Here is a 20,688-nt window from a genome sequence, read left to right on the forward strand (position 1 = left end):
GACTGTGGCCGAAATAAAAAAGAAATGGTCGGATATCAAAGTCGAGGCAAAAAAGCGTCTAGTCATTAATTCAATTAGAGAGGTGGCCAAGGAGTTGGGCGAAATCAAGACTGTCCAAACTGAAATAAACTGCACAATGAGGGAATTCTTCAATAAATAATATATTTTTCCACACCTTTTGTTGTGAAGATGATGCTCCGAATCCTTCCATTTAATCGCCACATCTTCTAAGAGCGCAAGATCAGCCATTGTGCTTCATTATACACATTGTCATGGGGCATTTTATTTACATCCATTTAATTCTGCATCTGACAAGCTATGGATGTCGCTTATAATCTAAATGGGAAATAGTTCAGCGCAAATGTAATTTCTTGCAGCTTTCTGAATGGTTGAGACACGTCATACGTTATTTTATCAAAAATAAAACAAACTAAAGGCATGAATACCATGATTCCGGAGCTGATGAAGATATTTTATGATGAATACAACTTTCCCCAGTGGACAAATAATACACCTATTTATCGATCTATCTAGGCTATACTGTATATCTCTCTAATTATCTATCTATCTGACTGACGATTTAATTGCTATATCTGCTCCGTTAGACGGACCTATTGGATGCCCACACTGTGCCCTCCAAACAACATTTCTCTCCTCTTTTCCACCTCGCCAACGATAACTTCTACTTCACATTGAGTGAAGTTACGTTTTTATTATTTCCTCTCTGTGTTTAACATGATTTCGCAATTGATGAATATTAAAGGGGGGGTTGACTGCGATTTCACTTTTTTCATTTTAAATAGTGTGTAATGTTGCTGTTGGTGCATGAACAGTATCTGCAAAGTTGCAGCGCTGAAAGTTCAGTGTAAGCAGAGATATCGTCCTTTAAAAATCAGGAAGTATAAATGCCTACAAAAACGACTGGATTGGGACTACAGCTGGGTTATGGTACGTCACTAACCCACACATTTGCATCAACCCTCCCTCCGGAATAAGCAGAAAAGGGCATGTGCATATTTCAGCAGCTCCAGCTCGTCGAGTGAGTTGTTCACGCAGCTGTCAGGTCTTCTGTGTTTCGGCTTCCCACAGACGCTGTACTTCGTCCACAATGGATACAATTTATGTTTGATTATGTTCCTGAAAATGACGATGGTAATTTAGCTCTCTGTGCTGCTCATTTACGGAAGACAGCTTCCAGAATCTTCACGAGTTCAACACCGGATTCAACAAGAAACTGTTACTAAAACATGAAGCAGTTTCAACTTTAAAACCAGAGGCAGCAGTTGTTGGGCCACAACCTGTAAGTAGGCTAAGACTTCATCATTTTAAATGTATTTGCATGTATAATTCCATATGTGATGTTTTAGTTTTGTCAAATACCAGCGCTGCCTTTATATCCACTTAGTTATGCTATTTTGCGTCTACGACAAACGCGTACAAGCATTTTGGACCTGAATTTGTATATGTACTCATTTTATAAATGTATTTATCATGTATATATACTTAATCATCACTTTGTGATGTAAGAACAGGTTTGTATGTGTGGGTGATGTAAGGAGACACAGGGTCGGCGAATACTGGGAGTTATAGAGTTATAGCAATGGCTTACATATTCAATTTTGAACCGGCGCATCAAACAGTTCAAGTACAAAGGAACTGATTCTCTCACAAAGCCATGTGCTGTCAACTCTAAGGTGCCCAAGCTTTCAGGGCAAGCCATTCAGAATTGGAATTTCTTAAGATTGCTTCCTGTATTAATTGGTGACAAAGTGCAAAATCCAGAAGATGATGTGTGGCAGTTAACTCTCCAGCTTAAAGATATTGTTGATATGATTTGTGCGCAAACGATTTCATCAGCACAGGTAGCCTATCTTGATATTCTAATCCAAGAATATTTGGAATCAAGAAAGTCTTTATTTCCTGAAAGTCCACTAAAACCAAAACATCATTATTTGCGGCACTATCCAGCACTTATTTTTAAATTTGGCCCCTTGATTAGAGTATATGGACGATGCGTTTTGAAAGCAAACACTCCTACTTCAAGAGATGCGCCAGGCATTTGAAAAACTTTAAAAACATCTGCCTAACTTTATCTGAAAGACATCAGAAGTTTCAGGCATATCTTTCAGCTGGACCAGGATGCAGTCAGCTTCTGCAAGTCAAAGACTGTTGCACTTTTTATCCCAACCTTTACAGTGAAACAATTAAACATGCAGTAAGAGAGTTTACTTTTTCAGAAATTAATACTAATGTATCCACAGACATCGTGTACAAAGGTACATCATATAAAAAAGGTAATTTCCTTGTGTCAAAAAATGATGAGGCCATTGAGTTTGGAGAACTTCTCATTATTTTAATTCAAAATGATGACACAGTGTATTTTGTGATGGGGGTACATAAAGCTGACTATCATTCTGAATACCATCTGTACTCCGTGACAAAACAGAACACCAGGTTGCAATGTCTTAACATTAACGATTTGGTTGATTTTTATCCGTTACCATCATACATTTTAAACGGGCATCAAGTCATTCCACTGAAACACAGTGTGCTGTCGAAATAAAGAGGTCTTGGCCACAGTGGTGGATAAACCACACAAAAAATGCTCATGTATGGTTAGTAAAAAAATATAGTAAAAACATACCATTTGGAAAAATATGAAAGTATAAATAATTTTTTTTTTCTTTTAGATGCACAATTTTTTTTTAAATCATCAGACACATATTCAAAAGAAGTGGCTCCTCTTAAATGCATGTTGTTACTTCACTAATATCTAATTTCTACTTGCTTGATTCTAGAAATGTCTGACTCAAGAGAGAATGTTTCTACGTTCCGCCATCACTGAGGTCTTGTCTGACCTTCCAGAGATGACAAAGGACATTTTAGAAGAGACCTTGCAATCTCTTGGTGTGGAGACATATGAGGACTTTACATTTATTAAGGAAGCTGATTTGCTGTCAGCGTTGAGGCCAATTTAAGCCTGAAGAGTAATTGTTGCTTGGAAATTGAGATGTAAGTGATCTATTACATTACAGAATGCTACCAGTGCTAACAATTAGATGGCGTAAAACATCTGAAAGGTTGGAAATTTCACATTGTATTGATAATTGTGTGCAGGCCAGACCCCTGAAAGCAGCAGCTCATCTGTTGATGCCACGCCAAGACCTCCCTCAACCTTTGAGTCTCTATCCAGAAGTTCACAGTCAACCTCTTCCAACCACTCCCAAAGCCCTAATCCAGACTGGGTGGACACCTTTCTGGTACCATGGGACAAGTTACCAGAGGAACTAATGCAGTTATTAGAGAGAGGTAATCGTCCAAGTCCACGGATCAGAAGAGAGATGGTCCGGATTGTGGTTCAAGAGATGATGCGAAAAAATCCTTGCCCAAGTAAAAAGAGTTCTACCGAAGTTGCTAAAAAGATGGTGGCGAAATATCCTAAATCTCTGCAAGACATAATCGAGGGAGATGTGATTGGGCCAGGGTACCACTCTTTGGTTAAGCAACTGCAGTATAGAATTGAAAATGCGAAGCGTTCTATGACCCCAAAAATGAGAAAACGAAGGCAGAGGAGGTCAAACGTCTAATGAAATTGACTTTCTACACACAGCGTAAACAAGTGAACCAGGGCGGAGATATAAAATGCCTCCTGAAAGAGTGGCCATTTTTATTCAACGAACTTGGCATGGCAGTCCATTTCAAAGAACTTGCCGGAATTGGACTTAAAGAAACTTTCACCCGGAATGTGGATCTGAAGGGGAAACGACTCTTGAACTACTTCAATACTGTTGGTGTGAACAGGAACAAAAAGTTCCTACAGGCTGTAACAAACTTGAGAGTGATCAGGGGAGAGTTGAGTGGTTGCTCTGAAGACGTCAAAGAGATGTTGCTGCTTTTGCTGTCCTACTTTAACAAGAAGGAAGACGCAATGCTCTGTTATGTGGAGGACACCTGCCTGGCCAAGGAAGTACAGATGGACCAAGTTCGTTTGACTCCCACCCTCAACCCGGTCTCATTGGAAATACGTACCTCTGCACACTTTTTTGCAGCGCCAGAAATATGTACCAACCGCTACGTATAGCTACAGTTTTGAAACACAAACGTCCACTGGGTTCGCTAAAGAGACTGTAGGCTACGTGACATCGTGATCGATGTAATACTCGTATATCCCATTATCCTAAAACTGGGTTATTTTAGTGATAAATGTTAAGGGGTACGTGTTCTTTTATTGAATCATGTTTGCTGTAATGGTAAATGGAAAGTTAGAACCATGTGAGTGCTCATGACGTCAGAAGGACAGATATGCGAATGCCTGTGTGATTTAGCTAACGTTAGCAGCTAGCTGAAATTCATCAGCATAGCTAGGCTACATCTCCAGAACCCCGGCAAAGTAGGTATGTTTGTAGCCAGGTGGGTAGTGAGCTAACGCTTGCTAAGGTATTTTTTTAGCGATACGTTTGCTGTAATGGTAAATGTGACGATAGAATCATGTGTGAGCACTATCGATGAAATCAATGCTCTGTTACGTATCCTGTAGTATGTTTTGTAGTTAACGTTAGGTGGATAACGTTAGTGAGATAAGTTAATGTTAGCTACCCTGTACAGTCTGAACGATTTGCACATACAAACATTCAACAAATAAGTGCAAACAAATGCGAGATATTGCATTATGTATATAAGCTTAATCTGCGTCCATATCCAAAGAACTACAAATCCCATGTCGACCAATTAAGTTCGTGTTGCCATAATACGGCAATATACAACATGTATACAACATGGTGTAATTATTATTTGTTGTACAGTAGGAATTAGGAAACTATATTTCCGTGTAGCCAATTGCCTTATATCACCAACATTTTTTAAGTGTGCTTGCAGGTACCCGCCACATCAATTAGAGGAGGAAGAGTGACGTTTTTTAGCCTATCAAGCAGGTTAGTCTTTCATGTAGCACCAACTTGAGCCATGGCCATGATTGCATGTGACTTATGACTGTGTAGTACTACATTTATTTATTTATTAATTTATTACTACATTTATTTCTTACAGCAAAGATGCCTTATTAATTTCAAAACATTTGAAGTAGGCTATGGACTAATTACGGCCAGGACAGGATGTGAAAACAAGACATGTCCTGGGAAAACAGGACTGTTGGTCACCCTACATGCAGTTTATGTAGTTAGACTAGATGTTTTGGTTCCGTTTCCCAAGCAACTAGCCTACTTTGCCAGGAGTTTCTATAGCAAAATGTTTACAGTTCCCTTGCTAAAATATGCTTTGGTACTTTCCTGTTATCCGGACCCCACCATATACCATTTCAGAACTATAGTCATCCCTCATTGGTCTTAACCCCAGTGACGGGAAGGTTTAGGGGCGGGGTTAGGGGTAGGCCATCGTGGGGTCCGGATAACAGAAAAGTACCAACTTTCTTTTAAAATATTTGAAGATCACTATCTCTCTGCCTTTTGCACTATAACGCAGACAAGTGAGTTAAATAATGCTAGTTGTCTCTTTTCTCCCATTTTTTTTTTTTTTTACTCCGCCTTTGTGTTCCAGACTTCATGTGATGAGAATATCAGCGATGCTGATAGAATATATCGGGAATGCCAGCAGAGCGGACCACTTTGTTTTTTTGACTGTGTCCCTCCAGCTGGCATGAACCATTGTCTAAAGATTGGCGAGGGGACATGTGCAGAGGTCTTCTCGATTTCAAATGGTTCTAATGAGGCCATCGCTCTCAAAGTATGTGCTCAATTTATCCATATACAATTTCATTGTAGAAGCATATTATTTACTGTCTTACAGGGCACAGGGTGACTTAATGCACCTAACACATACATAAATTCAAAATGTATTTTAAATATTATATCTATTTATGTAAATAGATGTTTAGTCACTGATTTTTAAGCAGAATTATTTCTTAAACATACAAAAATGACTGAAGTGATGTTTAAGTGTAATTTCCATAGATCATCCCTGTAGAAGGAAGTCATCGAGTCAGCGGTCAACATCAGAAAACGTTTCGTGAAATCCTCCATGAAATCATCATTTCTAAGTAGGATCTCTGGCATATCTCAACAAATATGTTATGCATTTGAATGAGTGGTGTGTAAATATTCAACACATCTTTAATGTTCCTACAGGCAGATAAATAGCCTTAAAATAAACGAGACGAACAAGACAGATGGCTTTATTGGGCTCAACAAGTATGCTTCTACTCTTTTTATTTTTATTTTATTTTTTATAGCTTATATAAGTGTAAAATGAGGTAATTGGAAGTTTGCATGTTATATTTCTAAGAATCCACGCATAAGAAGGACATTTTGTTTAGAAAGAAATAGTTTTTCTATAATTTTACCTTGGGAGTAGTTATAGAGGGCCCCTTGTGTCAAAATGATTTATGGCTTTTTGATTGACAGGGGGCGGGGCTGGCCTTTGACCTTCCGGATGTCATCTTTGAAGTGGTCATAAACCTTTGACCTTTGACATACCATGTCTGGGATATCGATTAACCTTTGACCTAACGATCAATCAAATGGACAGGTGGTGTTGACCGTTGACCTTTTGCGTTCCATCTCAGGAATATCGATTAACCTATGACCTTTCTAATCCAAAAAACATGTGTGTGTGAACATGTGTGGTTTTGACCGGATGACCTTTTTTAATCCAAAAAACATGTGTGGGAACATGTGTGGTTTTGTCCCCTTAGTGACCCCAGGAAGCGATCGATCAAAATGGACAGGTTGACCCCGGTTGTCTGGTTTTATCGTTGATGTAGCCCCCCTCCCTTACCAGAAAAGTCGTCTATAAAATGGGTGGTCTCTGTTCTACAGAATTCACAGAGGGAAACATGAGTTACATGAGTATGGACGCTTTATCCTTACTTAAAACCCCCGAGATCGATCTGAGTAGCGTGATGATGGATAATTTTCTAATATAGCCCGTATCACAATATGATCTGTAAAATAAAAGCGGCTTACTTGAGTGGTGAAGATTCTCTCACCGGCCTTCGGCCCTGTGACAGTCGGGGTGTGAGATGGCTGAAACATTCCTTCACCCAGAGAAAAAATCTTACACGAGCTAAAAAATGAAACCGTGTTTTATAGATTATAAGGAAAAAACATTTAGATTTAAATGTGAAAAAGCATCTTCCTTTATTTTCATCAAGATGTGAAAAACCTCTCATCAACAGCAGCATCTGTGTTTTTCTGTCTGTGTGTCTGTGCCTGTAACAGCATTACATTTCCGCATCCTGTGCTGAAACAGAAAAAAGTTCAAACTTTTCCTCACTATCTAAAGTTAAAACCATGGTTCATTTAAAAAGAATATCAATAAAATGCTTTATCATTCATTGTAAAATAAAACAACATGTTTTATAGATTATAAGTTGACTAACAGTCTATCAAAAAATAAAAGCCATCTTACTTTTCCAACTGGTTGACAAAGTAGTTCCTAAGATGTCCATACAATACTTTATGTGGTTTACAAAAGATGAGTTTAAAGTTGTGAAGATCTCCCTGTGATTCTCTCTCCCCCATGCATGGCCGGAGTGGCGTGTGTGTGCGTGTCTCTGTGTCATAAATGGCAATAAATGACTTTAGACCTCTCTGAATCCTCCAAGTCAGAGGGACCCTCTCACACTTATTTTCTGTGGGTGTGTGTGTGTGACAGCATTACTTTCCTGTATCCTGCTGAGACTGAGAATAAAATTATTGCACTTTCCCACAACCTGTTTCACTTAAAAGTAAAATTCAGGATGTTGAAAAACAATTCTCTCTCATTCACCTTTTGCCAACACCATCTGTATGTGTTTGTTCAGCCGAGAGATACAACACTTACAGCATCCCTTGCAACTACAGTAGCAATAAAACTTCTACCTTTTTTCCCACTAGCTAAAAGGTAAAACCATAGTTAATTTAAAAACAATATCAATAAAATGCTTTATCATTCATTGTAAAATAAAACAACATGTTTTATAGATTATAAGTTGACTAACAGTCTATCAAAAATAAAACCATCTTACTTTCCCCCAGCCGGTTAAATTACTTTACCAGATTTCTCACCCCTTAGCAGATTAGGCTTATCCTGTACACTGGGGGTGGGTGTCAAAGTTCACACCACCCTACCTCGGACGCAATATCTAATCTAAAACCCATGTGTTTAGCGAAAATACAAAATAACTACTCTATTCGTTGAAATGATTTAATTAAAACCATCGTGCTCAAATCGTTATCATCTTCATACGCTAGATAAACTATGAAAAAGAGCGGTGTCGCTTTTTTCATACGTAATCTAACATCGGTGCTGAGGGGACATTTCATTTCCAATCCAATAATACCATCTAGCGGAGAGACAGAGTATTACACTGACCATTTGTTTTCTCGGGAGTGTGATATAAATAGGCCTAAACCCATTTGATCATCATTTCAAATCTAAACGCGGTCCAACGAAAGTCTCTCTTCACAGGACGAGGAAAAACATTTTTTCTACAAGACTTTCTCCAAAACCTCAACAAAATGGATAATAGTGAGTAAAAACAATTCTTTATTTCCTACAATGCTTTGTTTATATGTGTAGAAAGCTTATACGTGTAGAATATCAATCAATGGTCTTTGATGCTTTAAATCTTTATTTTCCTACAATGTTTTGTTTATATGTGTAGAAAGCTTATACGTGTACAATATCAATCAATCGTCTTTGATGTTTTCTCTAGTTTAAATTCCTCTGGTTATTCGATCTTATTCTTAAATCTGAAACATTCATATATCACAGTTTTACTATTTTATCTTGATTATCGACGGCATGAACATAAGACCTAGACTGATTGTAGCCTACCGTTAAAACGATTGAAAGTATAATTAATTATCTATTAATTTTAAAAACATTTTAAGCTTATGATGTTTTTATAATTAAAAACTATTTAAAAGTTTAAATAACTCTAGCTCTATCTTGTAGATAAGGCTTATCTACCATGTACAATTAAACTATTTTCAAGTTTCATTTATTTGCTTATCATTATCGTACAATGTAGCTCGTAAATACTTTTATTATGGTTTTATTTTGAAAAGCGCGCTTCTCTGCTCGGTCACGTGTCATCACAACATACCTTAGCCTAGCTTCGATGGCTTAGCTTAGCCCGCTTAGCCTTGACCATACCACGCTGTTTTCTCTGAAAATCCAATCGAACACTACATCGATGATCCCAGCGACATTTTCACAATCGTATGTTTATATGTTTTTGAAAAGTCAATACCGTTTTAATGAACATTATTTCACACTTTATTTAGAAACGTGCGAGGTTGAGTTTGACTGCACGTTCGTGATGGTCGCCCCCCAACGGCCCGTAGTAGATATGACTTCCGTTTGCAGATAAATACCGACCTCTTGAATGCCGCCCTCTTGCGTTTCTAGGTAACATGACATGCACTCCGTAGATAAATGCTCCCTCTCGCGTTCATTAGTAAAAACAACATGCGGTCTCCATTTCTCTAATTCTATACGACAAATTGTTTTCTTCTATTGCCACATAAATTGTTTTATTCTATTTTATGTTACATAAATTGTTTTCTTCTATTGCCACATAAATTGTTTTATTCTATTTTATGTCACATAAATGTTATTCATTTTAATCATGTCTTTTATGTTTTTCTCCTCTCTGTGTGTGTGTGTGTGTGTGTGTGTGTGTGTGTGTGTGTGTGTGTGTGTGTGTGTGTATGTGTGTGTGTTGGTACGTCATCTAACCTTCTCATAAAAACTCTCACCAAAGCTGTCTAATCCATAACAGTCTTTTTACTTCAAAGGTTCGGACGTGCAGCTGATTAATTTTGAGACCTTTGACACAGTGGCCAGTGTGGTCGAGGCCATTGATGCAGCTATTTCATGTAAGGACGTTTCTATTCCCTATAATTAAATTATTATAATTTAATTATTATTTTAATACAATTACTAATTTAATTTTTAATTCAAATGTTTAATTCACAGCCGCTGTCAAGGACTTCAATCTACTCGACGGTAACAATGGTGAGAAAGAGATCTATCTTCAAATGTAATGTTTTTATGTTTTTACGGAAATCTAATGTTTTTTATTTATTTTAGACGTCACTCACCCCGATCCCCCGCTGATCGATCTCACTCAAGACAGCGAAGAAGAGTGTGAGCCCGGAGCAAGCGACGCTGATTCCACAGCAGCTAACAGTCGCACTCAAGACAGCGAAGAAGAGTGTGTCCCCGGCACAAGCGACGGTGATTCCACAGCAGCTAACAGTCGCACTCAAGACAGCGAAGAAGAGTGTGTCCCCGGTACAAGCGCCGGTGTTTCCACATCGGCTAACAGTCTCACTCAAGACAGCGATGCTAATTCCACCACCGCTCAAGACAGCAAACATGACAGCGGTCCTAATTCTTCTTCAGACAACTTCGATGACCAGACAGTTCCTGACTCTACAGAATTAGAACCACCGAGAAAAAAAACTAAAAAGAGTCATCACACAGCCCCTCCAAACACGCCCGTCAGTTTTTATGGTAAGGCTATCACATGAGTAATATTTAATCTGAAATAATACACTATCATTATGATTGATTGTTTATTTTTCTCCCATCAGGACATGATTCAGACCATGACGCTGATGACGAATCCGACGATGTGACTATCTGCGGGGAGCCTCAACTCAACGGTTTGGAACGGAACTCTTGGACGCCATCGACCTCAAATGCTGGTCATACACCATACCACTATCCGCAGGAAGAGCGAGAGATCGATGTTGAAGAACTAGGACTGAACCCCCAACCGATCGATGTCGCCGATAACACTCAGATGCGTATGGTCGTTAATACTGCTGATCTGCAAACATTGTGTTTAGAAATACGCCGCTATCGTGACGATAGTGCATTGGCGAACGCTAGATTAATTGAGGAACTAATACATAATCGTGGGTTAATAGAAGCGACGTACGCGGATCTTTGCACATTCCGCTTAGAGATGCGTAGCAGATTTGATATCCAAGATCGTTTTATTATGGATATGTTCAATGAACTATTTTACCGTTTCCATAACCATAGGTAAAACGATAGTCATCATAGATACAATGTCTCAGGAAATGTAATACGCTGCTTAAGAATAATTTTATATTCTGTTTGTTTTTATACTCTTTTATACACAGTCCTTTGATATTTCTGTTTTTCTATTATCTCATGTTTTATGTACTGTGATTATTGTTTGCCAGTCTGAAATTAAAAAATGGATGGTTCACAACACTTTTTTACAGCCCCTCAATCAGACCAATCTGACGCTGAACTGTCTCCCGAGGAGCTTGAAATGATAAGTATGCTTCCAGATTCTTTAGAAACATCACACCCCACTACAGAGTTGGATCTTTTCGAATTAGCGGTAAATTTGAATCACAATCTCTACGATCCGCCCGTTCACCACACCACTGATTTAAACATCGATGATCACCCAGATGATAATGAGATTGAAATGATAACCACGCTTCCGGAGTCTTTAGAAGATTATCTCGATGTACAATCCCAACAGTGTCCTACTGAGTCCGAACTTTTTCAATTATTTGAAAATTCAAATTTCGATGAATCGAACGATCAGCACGGAGGTGTTTTAAACAATAGCGATAGTGACGATCGTCCTAACGCCGATAATGTTTCCCCTACAGGTAGTGTCGATAGTTTGTCTGAAGGTGTTCGTCCTAGAGAACAACGATTAAACCCCGACGAAATTGATAGGTTGTTGCGTAGCGGCGGGTTCGTTAACGGATATCGCATTACCCCGCGACCACGCTTTAACGGGGCGACGTTGAGAAGGACCATGAATCTGAGAGAGATCAACTCTACAGATTTGGTCGCTTATCACAGTTACTTACACGACATGCTAAATGACATCGTGACCTTCGCTAGAGATTTTGGAGGTGACGGTGCCGTGATCAATTTGACCCTTTCTGCTCCTACTCTTCAATCACCTGCCGGCGCTGTTTTAACCAGTGGAAATAATTATGACCCTAATTTGCTTTTTGAACAGATTGAAAAAATTCTGCAGAGCAACGATCAGTTACTATCGGATACTGCGGTAGAAATAGAAGCGTCTGTTGTGCAAAACCGACAGGGTGGGGGTCGTCGTAAACTTACAGATCTTGCCATTGATCAGGTAGTCAAACGAAAAAAGTCGAGTTTATTTTGTCCCACAAATATTTCAAATAACTTGTGTTTCTCCATTTGTCTGGCCCGTTTTCTCAACCCTCATCAACCCGAGAGCGAGTTAGAAAAACTGGCCGCAGCGATCCAAAACAGGGCGGGGTTCTCGATCCAAGATCGAATCGGTTTTAGCGACATAGCGTCGTTTGAAGACGAGCTAGACATTAAAATCGTCGTATTTCACCGATCCAACGCATCGACCCTAGAAAGTTACAAGAATAGCGACGAGCCGCATCCAAAAACATTGTTCCTCTATCTTGATAACGGTCATTACTACATGATATTGAACTTGCCGTCCTTCATCGGTACTTCATACGTATGCGAATTTTGTTACAAAGGTTACATGGATCGTGTAAGCCATCGTTGCAAGCAGGTGTGTAACATATGTTTCGACCCGGCATGTCACACCTATCCCAAAACGACGGTACACTGTTTAGATTGTATGCGTTTCTGCAAATCGACATATTGCTTCGAAATGCATAAAAAAAACAATCCTCCCGGTCAGCAAAAGCCAGCCTGCGATCTTATAAAATACTGCAAACAATGTAACAGCCGTTACACAGTTAAAGACGGTGTTAAGAAAAGAAAACACCAGTGTGCACCAGACAAATGCGAACACTGTCGCGAAATTCTTCCCGATGGTGGGGAGCATCAATGTTTCATACAACCGTTAGCGGCTAAGGAGTTGAGCGAGAAATATATTTTCTACGATTTTGAAACTCGCTATGAAAATGGCCGTCATGTTGCGAATTTCGTATGTGCCATGACGTTTCAGGGGCGAAAATATATTGCATGGGGTCCTCGTTGCATCGCAAAGCTAATCAAACGTTTCAGACAACCGCGATACGAAGGCTACTGCTTCATAGCCCATTACGCTGCGAAATTTGATTCGTTCCTACTTCTTGAGCAATTTTGTAAGTTAGGGATCGCGATCGAAGTCATCATGCAGGGATGTAAATTAGTGTACATGTACGACCCCGCTTTTAAGCAGCGTTACCTCGACAGTTATTCTTTTTTCCCGATGTCGTTATCTAAAATGCCGGCCGCGTTGGACCTAAAGACGACCGAAAAAGGGTACTTTCCCCATCTTTTCAACACTAGGGAAAATATTGACTATTTTGGACCTTACCCCGACAAAAAGTTCTACAACTACGATAACATGAGCGATAAGGATCAGCAAAAGTTTGATTCTTGGTACAGCACAGTTCAGGGTAAGTTCTTTTGCTTCAGGAGACAGCTGAAGGAGTATGGCATAAACGATGTGATCTTACTGCGAGAGGGGTGTATGAAATACCGTAGCTCGTTCATCGAATGCGCAGGAGTAGATCCTTTCAGTTTTACGACGATCGCCAGTTGTGCGATGGGTATCTTCAAAACCCATTTCCTCGAGAAAAATACGTTGGCTCTCACCCATAACAAAGCGTACGTCCGTCAGAGCAAATGCTATTCGAGCGCCTCTATAGAATGGTTAGAGTATGTCAAAAAGACTCGAAACGTCGACTTACACCACGCACTAAACCACGGTGAAGTATCCGTCGGTAAGTTCTTTTTAGATGGCTACTACGAACAAGACGGGGTGAGGCACGGGCTAGAGTTTAATGGTTGTTCGTGGCATGGTTGTTCCTGTCGCTACGAACCTTACCACCGTCACCCCTTGTCAGGGCTACCTTATGGTGTTCTCAGGAGCCAGTTTGACGATAAAGTTGAAATTCTGCAGAAGGCCTACGGTTTGCAAATCGAGGTCATGTGGGAATGTCGATGGAACAAAATGAAAAAGACTGACCCGTCTGTGATTGATTTTATGACGGGTTATAACGCGCCCGAGAGATTGAAACCGCGAGATGCCCTGTTCGGAGGTCGCACTAACGCTTATAAACTCTATCACAAGGCGGCCGAAGGTGAGAAAATAAGGTACCTCGATTTTACCAGCCTCTACCCCTTTTGTCAGGCTACGAAATGCTATCCGATCGAACATCCTCAAATCATATTCCAAGACTTTCAATCGATCGAAAATTATTTTGGAATCATTAAAGCGACCGTCTACCCACCCCGCAAATTACTACACCCCGTTCTCCCTTACAGATGTCAGGGAAAACTCATGTTCCCCCTATGTAGAACCTGCGCTCAAGAACAAAACCAGACCACGAGCTGTAGCCACAATGATCATGAAAGAGCCCTCTCTGGCTGCTGGGTCAGCATCGAGCTTTTAAAAGCCGTCGAAAAGGGTTACGTGATAGCCAAGATAGACGAGGTTTGGCATTTTCCGCAACGGTCGAACACGTTGTTTGCCGGTTACGTGAAAACGGTTTTACGTTTGAAGCAACAAGCGTCCGGTTACCCGTCTAATGTTCGCACGGACGCTGAGAAAGAGGCCTACGTTCGGCAGTATTTTGAAAAAGAGGGTATCCGACTCGACCCAAAACAAATCAGGTTCAACGCAGCTCAAAGAGCGATCACGAAATTAATTTTGAATAGTTTGTGGGGGAGGTTCTCCCTTAGAGAGAACTTACCGAAAACGACGTTGGTGAGCGAACCTGAAGATTTCACCAGCATCGTTTTCGGCAATACCGAGTCATTGTCCTATTTCACATTCATCTCGGACGACGTAGCTCTCGTTCAGCATAAACCAGGCAAAGACGATCTTTGCAAGACGCGAGACGTTAACGTGTTTATAGGGGCGTTTACAACAGCGTACGCCAGACTGGAATTGTACGAATTGATGGATAGGCTCGGCGATCGACTTTTATATTCGGACACCGATTCCGTCATCTTTGTGTCTAGGGAAGGCGACTGGGAACCGCCTTTAGGGGATCATTTGGGTGAGCTGACGAGCGAGGTAGACGAGGACGATTTCGTATCTTGTTTTTGCTCTAGCGCCCCCAAATCTTATGCGTTTGAAACGGCCAAAGGTAAGACCTGCATGAAGGCTAAGGGTATAACGCTGAACGCTAAAAATTCCCGAGTCATCAATATGGAGTCCCTGATTGGTCTGGTTGAAGGGTATGTGACGTCACGGGATAGTAGCAAACATATCCTGGCTCATAGCGAAAATATCGTGAGGCATAAAAAGACTCTGACCTTGCACAACAAATCAGTCGTTAAAAGCTTCAAGGTGGTGTATAATAAACGCAGGCTTTTACCTGATTTCACCACGCTTCCTTATGGATACTGATCAGATGATGAACAGGGGGTCGTTGGATGCATCCGATTTTGATTTCAGACTTCAGCATCCATTTAGTTGTGTTATAAGTGGTCCATCCAATTCTGGAAAGTCTTATTTTGTGAAACTTTTGTTGGAAAAAGGTTTAACTATAATCTCCAAGAAAATTGAGAATATTGTGTGGTTGTATGATTGTTGGCAACCTTTGTACGATGATGTGCTGAAACTGTATGACATTAAATTTGTACAAGGAATACCCGAGAGTCTGAATGATGATGATTTACTTCCTATTCATAAGACAAATCTTCTCATCGTCGATGATTTGATGCAGCAAGCTAGCACCAACCTGGAACTCCAGAGGGTTTTCACGCAATATTGTCATCACAGGAATCTCAGCGCGATATATATCGTTCAAAATTTATTCGTACAGGGTAAGTCCAGCCGTACCATCAGCTTAAACGCAAATTACATAATTTTGTTTAAAAACCCCCGCGACGTCAATCAAGTGGCCCTTCTAGGACGTCAGATGTACCCTGGAAACACGAAATACTTTATGGAATGTTATCACGACGCTGTCAATCAGCCTTTCGGCTACCTGATGATAGACTATAAAGCGAAAACTCCGGAGCAGTACCGTCTCAGAACAGGTTTGCTTTCAGACCGTCAAGTGGTTTATATTCCGAAAAAAAGAAGAGTGCGATAAATCATTATGTCCGCCAGACTTTGCAAATACCTGCCTGTGTTAAAACTGTTACATAAAGCCAGTCCTAAGCAACGACGGCTTATTTTACAATCGGCGTCCGATGAATTCATTTTGGCGCTGTGTGAAGTAGCGCTTAACATCCTATACGGTACGATCCCAGTCAATCGACAACAGTATCGTAAACTGAAAAAGAGAAGAGCGGAAATCAAATTTGTGGCAAATAAAAAAATCGGTATAGAAGCCAAGAAACGCGTCTTCAACCAGAAGGGCGGCTTCCTTTTACCTTTACTATCCATAGCCGTCCCATTTCTTACGAGCTTGATAGCGAATCGATAGGATGGAGTATGCTGAGAAGATGTATTTAGTTCCTCACCATCAGTTGGGAAAATTGAGAAGCGATAATGTTCGTGAGAACATTCAGCAGACCGTGGAAAACGATTTGGACGGTGCTATAAGAAATATATTACTGCGGACTGATTTGGATCCCTACGAAAAAGCCAAACTTTACGCAAATACCTTGAACAGGTTTTTGGCCATCGTTAAACAAGGCGATCGTGAGAGCTCGGTTTTAACCCTTTCTTTACCCGATAGAGATATCGATCATAAAGATGAGCAAACGCCTGATGCTAATGGCGAAAACGGCGCTGCTGTCGGGAATGTGGTGGACGAAGTGTTGAAGAATATCCCTTCGAGAAGTGTGAAAAACAGTAGATACATATTAGACAAGATGTCTAAAGCCGTAGGACTAAGTGGCTGGAATGAATCGGGGGAGTTTGTGTTCAGGGGTAAAGTCATACACGGTTCACATATGGTAGATTTGTTAAAAAATGTGACGGCCCCACAAAATATCCGACATGACCGGAGACCTCTAGGTTGGTCGGAGTTTCTACAGTTCTTTGCGGGTTTAAACATCCCTTTCTCCACAGTCCCCAATCATCAGGTGAGGTCCCTGATTCAATCTTTGAAGAACCACACCACCAGCCCCCCGACTACACCGCCTGCAGGATCTTATAATAAGGTACGAAAACATCTGTCCCGAGCCAGAACCGACGCTAAACCTTACAATAAGGGACGAAAAGATCTGCGCGGCGCTTCTCCGAGAGACTCTGGGTTTAAAATACCGACCGCCGAACCGCAAAAATGGCTGGATTTTTAAACAATTGTATGTTGTAATTAAATAAAGACGATAAAAATAAATGGTTTAAGATTTTATTTATAGATCATACACGTTTGTACACAAGATAACGTTTTATCATCACATACATGGGGTCTTAATCTCTTCACAAAGCGGGAAACCATTTTATCATTTTTTATATAATCTTCGCTGTATAGCTTCATCACACGATCGTAGTCACAACCTTTAGCTAAATGATATAGAAAAAACAAACAGTGCTGACCGCACGTATTGGACGAATAATCCTGGACTCGTCTGTCGGAATATAGTACTTGGGGTGGTTGGTAGCTAGAAAGTGTTCGATGGTGGTTGGGAATCGAGGGCTGTTGGGCGGATTGCCGAAGCTGTCGAAAAAACAAGCTGGACCCTGTTCGGGTAAATAAACGGCGAGCCAATGTTCGCCGGGTAGCCCCGCCGGGTCGGTGTTAACGATAGCCATCGTTGGTAAGGTCCTCACGGGTTTTTTCGGTAGTTGATCGCACGGTAGAACCCCGAGAAAATTTGTTTTACACGTCATTTTATCCATGATAGCTGTGAGTTGTAGCGTGTTCATCTCTCAGTAGTAATCGATCAACACCTGTCTCCGGTTAGACACTTCAATGAGGGAATCAAAAACGGCGTAAATTATTAAATTAACGGTATTGGGGAGAGGTTCTCTGAAACGAGCTTCGACTCTGATATTGCCGGACTTGATGAGTGAAATGTGCTGCCCACAGTCTTCATCCGGGGTGAGGTTAAAAGCAAAAAGCGTATATCCGTCGATGAAATCATCAATGTTGATAGCGAGCGCTCTGTCTTTTAGATGTCTCCCGGTCGCCATCACCAACTGATAATATTCACGAGCCGCCAGACCGGATTCGAAATTAGGCTGGAAAGGTTTGGCGGGGAATTGGTGAGAGTCGACGTAGACCGCTAAGAATTCTAAATTGAAATGTTTGAAGGAAAACGGATTTTTTGCGTAGGATCCTGTGAATGCGTCGTTGTCGACCATGCCGATGATGATAGACTTGGGTAAAGTTCCTAAAAACAGATTTTCCTGATTCAAAACGCGTGACCCCGTTGGGATTGAGAATGTTTTTAGACAGACCCTGTCGATGGCGTACTTGGCCGTTGTCGACAGTAACGTTTGCGCGTGAGCCAGTCTCACCGGAGGTGAAACGGTCACCTTCTTGACAAAAAGGGATGCCGCCAATATATTTAATTTGTAAGCCACATCGTCGCTCCTCATCAGACAGAATTCATCTTTTGCCCGTATAAATCGTAGCTTTAAATCGATCGAGTTCAATAAAAGTTTTTCCTGAAAGAATATATCGCCGTGTATGGGTGTGAACAGTTCCACCTCCCTGCTCCGTCTGGTATAGGTCGACCTCTTAAGCAATCCTTCGTTCTCACCGGCTGGGTCGCTGTCGTCCATTTCCCCGGCAGTATCCAACTGAAACAATGATGTAGAGAACAGGGATTGTAGCGTATCTTTACCGTAGTTGAGAAGGCTCTCAATCAAACATCTATAAGGATAGGTGTTTGAACTTTGCGAAATGAGCCTGTCGCCGAGGGTGATGTCTACTTGCGAAAACATAGTAGCTCCGAGGTAATTGATAGGGCCAACTTTCGAAGGGTGTGCGATCTCCGTGCCATCGGGTCTTGTGATTTTCACCCGTAGATAGAGCATGGTGTTATTGAGGTCTACATAATCATCGCCGGTCCCCGCGATAAAAAACTCTATCGGGGCAGAGTCCGAAAGGGCCGATAATGGAGCCAGTTCTAAATAACTGTTTTTCTCGATGATGGTCTGCGTCAGAGGGACCGTAAATAAGTCCAACTCGGACTTGATACACTCTCCCGACATACGATGCAGTAACGCCATGTTAGAATATGGTTTTTACGCCTCTCTTGATCGGCGGGTTTCGCCTAACAGTCTTCTTGCGCTTTCTACGAGCGAGTGAGACCTTGTTTGTTAGACGCGTTGTTTTCTTCTTTTTTATTGTCCATTGACCACGCCTTCTCAGACCGGGTGGTTTGGACGTTCTCTTACGAGCCATGACCATCAGACCGGATCCCCCTTGAGCTTTACCCTCATCGCCGTGCGAACGCATCAATACGTTCGAGAAGACGTCGGATGCTATATTTTTAGCAGCCGATTTTAGGTGGGGCTTTGCGATGCTGAAGCCTCTTTTTAACAGCGGTATGGCCATCCTGAACAAACCCCTAAAAATACCTCCTAACCCACTACCGTACATAACACCTCCGCCGGCATAACCCGGTAAAGCACCACCGGCTTGGTTTTGGTAGTAGGCGACATAATCCGGACTTTCTCTATAGTGATAATTCATTTTTCGGTTTAAAGTGTAGTTTTACAATGACTTTTCCGTAAGTGAAGGGAACCGGTTTGTTTTGATCGTCTTTAACCTCGATGGTGATGTCGGTGATGTGATCCTTGATGATCGATGCGTAATGCGGCTTGTCGTATCTAGCAATGACCGTCTCGTTGGTTTTACCCGATATATGTACACATCTCAAAAGGGGTACGTGAGAATCGCCGACCACTTGATATTGGACGATGTCGGTGTAAACGTACAATGTGTAGAAACCGCCGTTGATATCGGCCTGATGAGGGGCGTAAGTGATGGTACTTGTATTAAAATCAGCTTCTTTATGGTAGGCTGTACGACCGAGAGCATCATTCGGTATCGCTCCTAAAATCGTGGCGAGTTTTCCGTAGAATGTCACTGAAACGTTGGGTCTCGCTAACAGATAGACTTTATTTTTTATTTCGTCATAGTCCAATAGACCCGTCGGCTGGAGAACTTTATTTATCGCACGGATGATCGCCCGAATGTTCGCATAGTACCCACCGCTTATTTCTAATTTCCTCGAAACAGAAAACCCAGACAAGTCTTTTTTAAACAGCTCGCTGTCTTTTAGGCTTCCGGCATTCTGGGGTCCAGGGGCCGTGTGTAGCGTGAAATTTCCATCTTCGTCGCTAAAGGAGTACCAAGTTCTAGGATATTCGATTTCGGCTAGTCCTACCTGCCAGTGACCTTTCAAGTTTATAGCTTTCGCTAGTCTCGTTATATAGCTGGATATGGTATTTTCAGGATAAACCCATGATGACGCATTACATGGTAGCGTGACGTAGAACCCGTGCTCATCCATGGTGCTCCACCGATGTATGATCACCCCCGAGTTATGGTCAATGTGATTTAAGGAGATTTTAGGTCCACCAGAGTTTTTTTATCTACATAGCTGTTAAATTTTGAAGGCCATCCTAGCCATTTCACTAAAACGAGCGTAGATTTCCCTTGCTTTTTCTGTCCTAAAATTTTCTCTACCTTAAAAGATTTGTTTTTACTAACGATTATTTTTTGTAGTTCTTTTCCATAAAAAACCCCATCGAGGGCTTCGCCGTCATAATCACGGAGTCTGTAGACCGGCGGTTGACGCGGAATGCACGAG

The 20,688-nt window shown here is 41.2% G+C and overlaps 1 protein-coding gene and 2 long non-coding RNA genes across 5 annotated transcripts in view; all 3 read left to right on the forward strand.

Moving 5' to 3' along the window:
• The window catches only part of LOC120477264 (uncharacterized), a 28,377-nt gene that overhangs the window by 2,947 nt on the left and 4,742 nt on the right, over positions 1-20,688 (forward strand). The gene's annotated exons all lie outside the window — the stretch shown is intronic.
• Positions 2,870-6,052, forward strand: LOC148997412 (uncharacterized). Of its 2 annotated transcripts, XR_016147333.1 has the most exons (5): positions 2,870-3,012; positions 3,118-4,394; positions 4,876-4,931; positions 5,554-5,739; positions 5,967-6,052. It is a non-coding gene; the product is annotated as an uncharacterized LOC148997412 (long non-coding RNA). The 2 variants fall into 2 exon arrangements; XR_016147332.1 differs by having other exon boundaries at positions 3,118-4,931.
• On the forward strand, positions 8,352-11,078 carry LOC148997413 (uncharacterized). Its single transcript, XM_089122628.1, has 5 exons — positions 8,352-8,523; positions 9,798-9,878; positions 9,979-10,017; positions 10,093-10,518; positions 10,599-11,078. The coding sequence occupies exons 1-5, from the start codon at positions 8,514-8,516 to the stop codon at positions 11,057-11,059; spliced, it is 1,017 nt and encodes a 338-aa protein (XP_088978754.1). The 5' UTR covers positions 8,352-8,513; the 3' UTR covers positions 11,060-11,078.

This window comes from Pimephales promelas, chromosome 2 (assembly GCF_988280905.1).
Source record: "Pimephales promelas chromosome 2, fPimPro1.hap1.1, whole genome shotgun sequence".
Taxonomy (NCBI): Eukaryota; Metazoa; Chordata; class Actinopteri; order Cypriniformes; family Leuciscidae; genus Pimephales; species Pimephales promelas.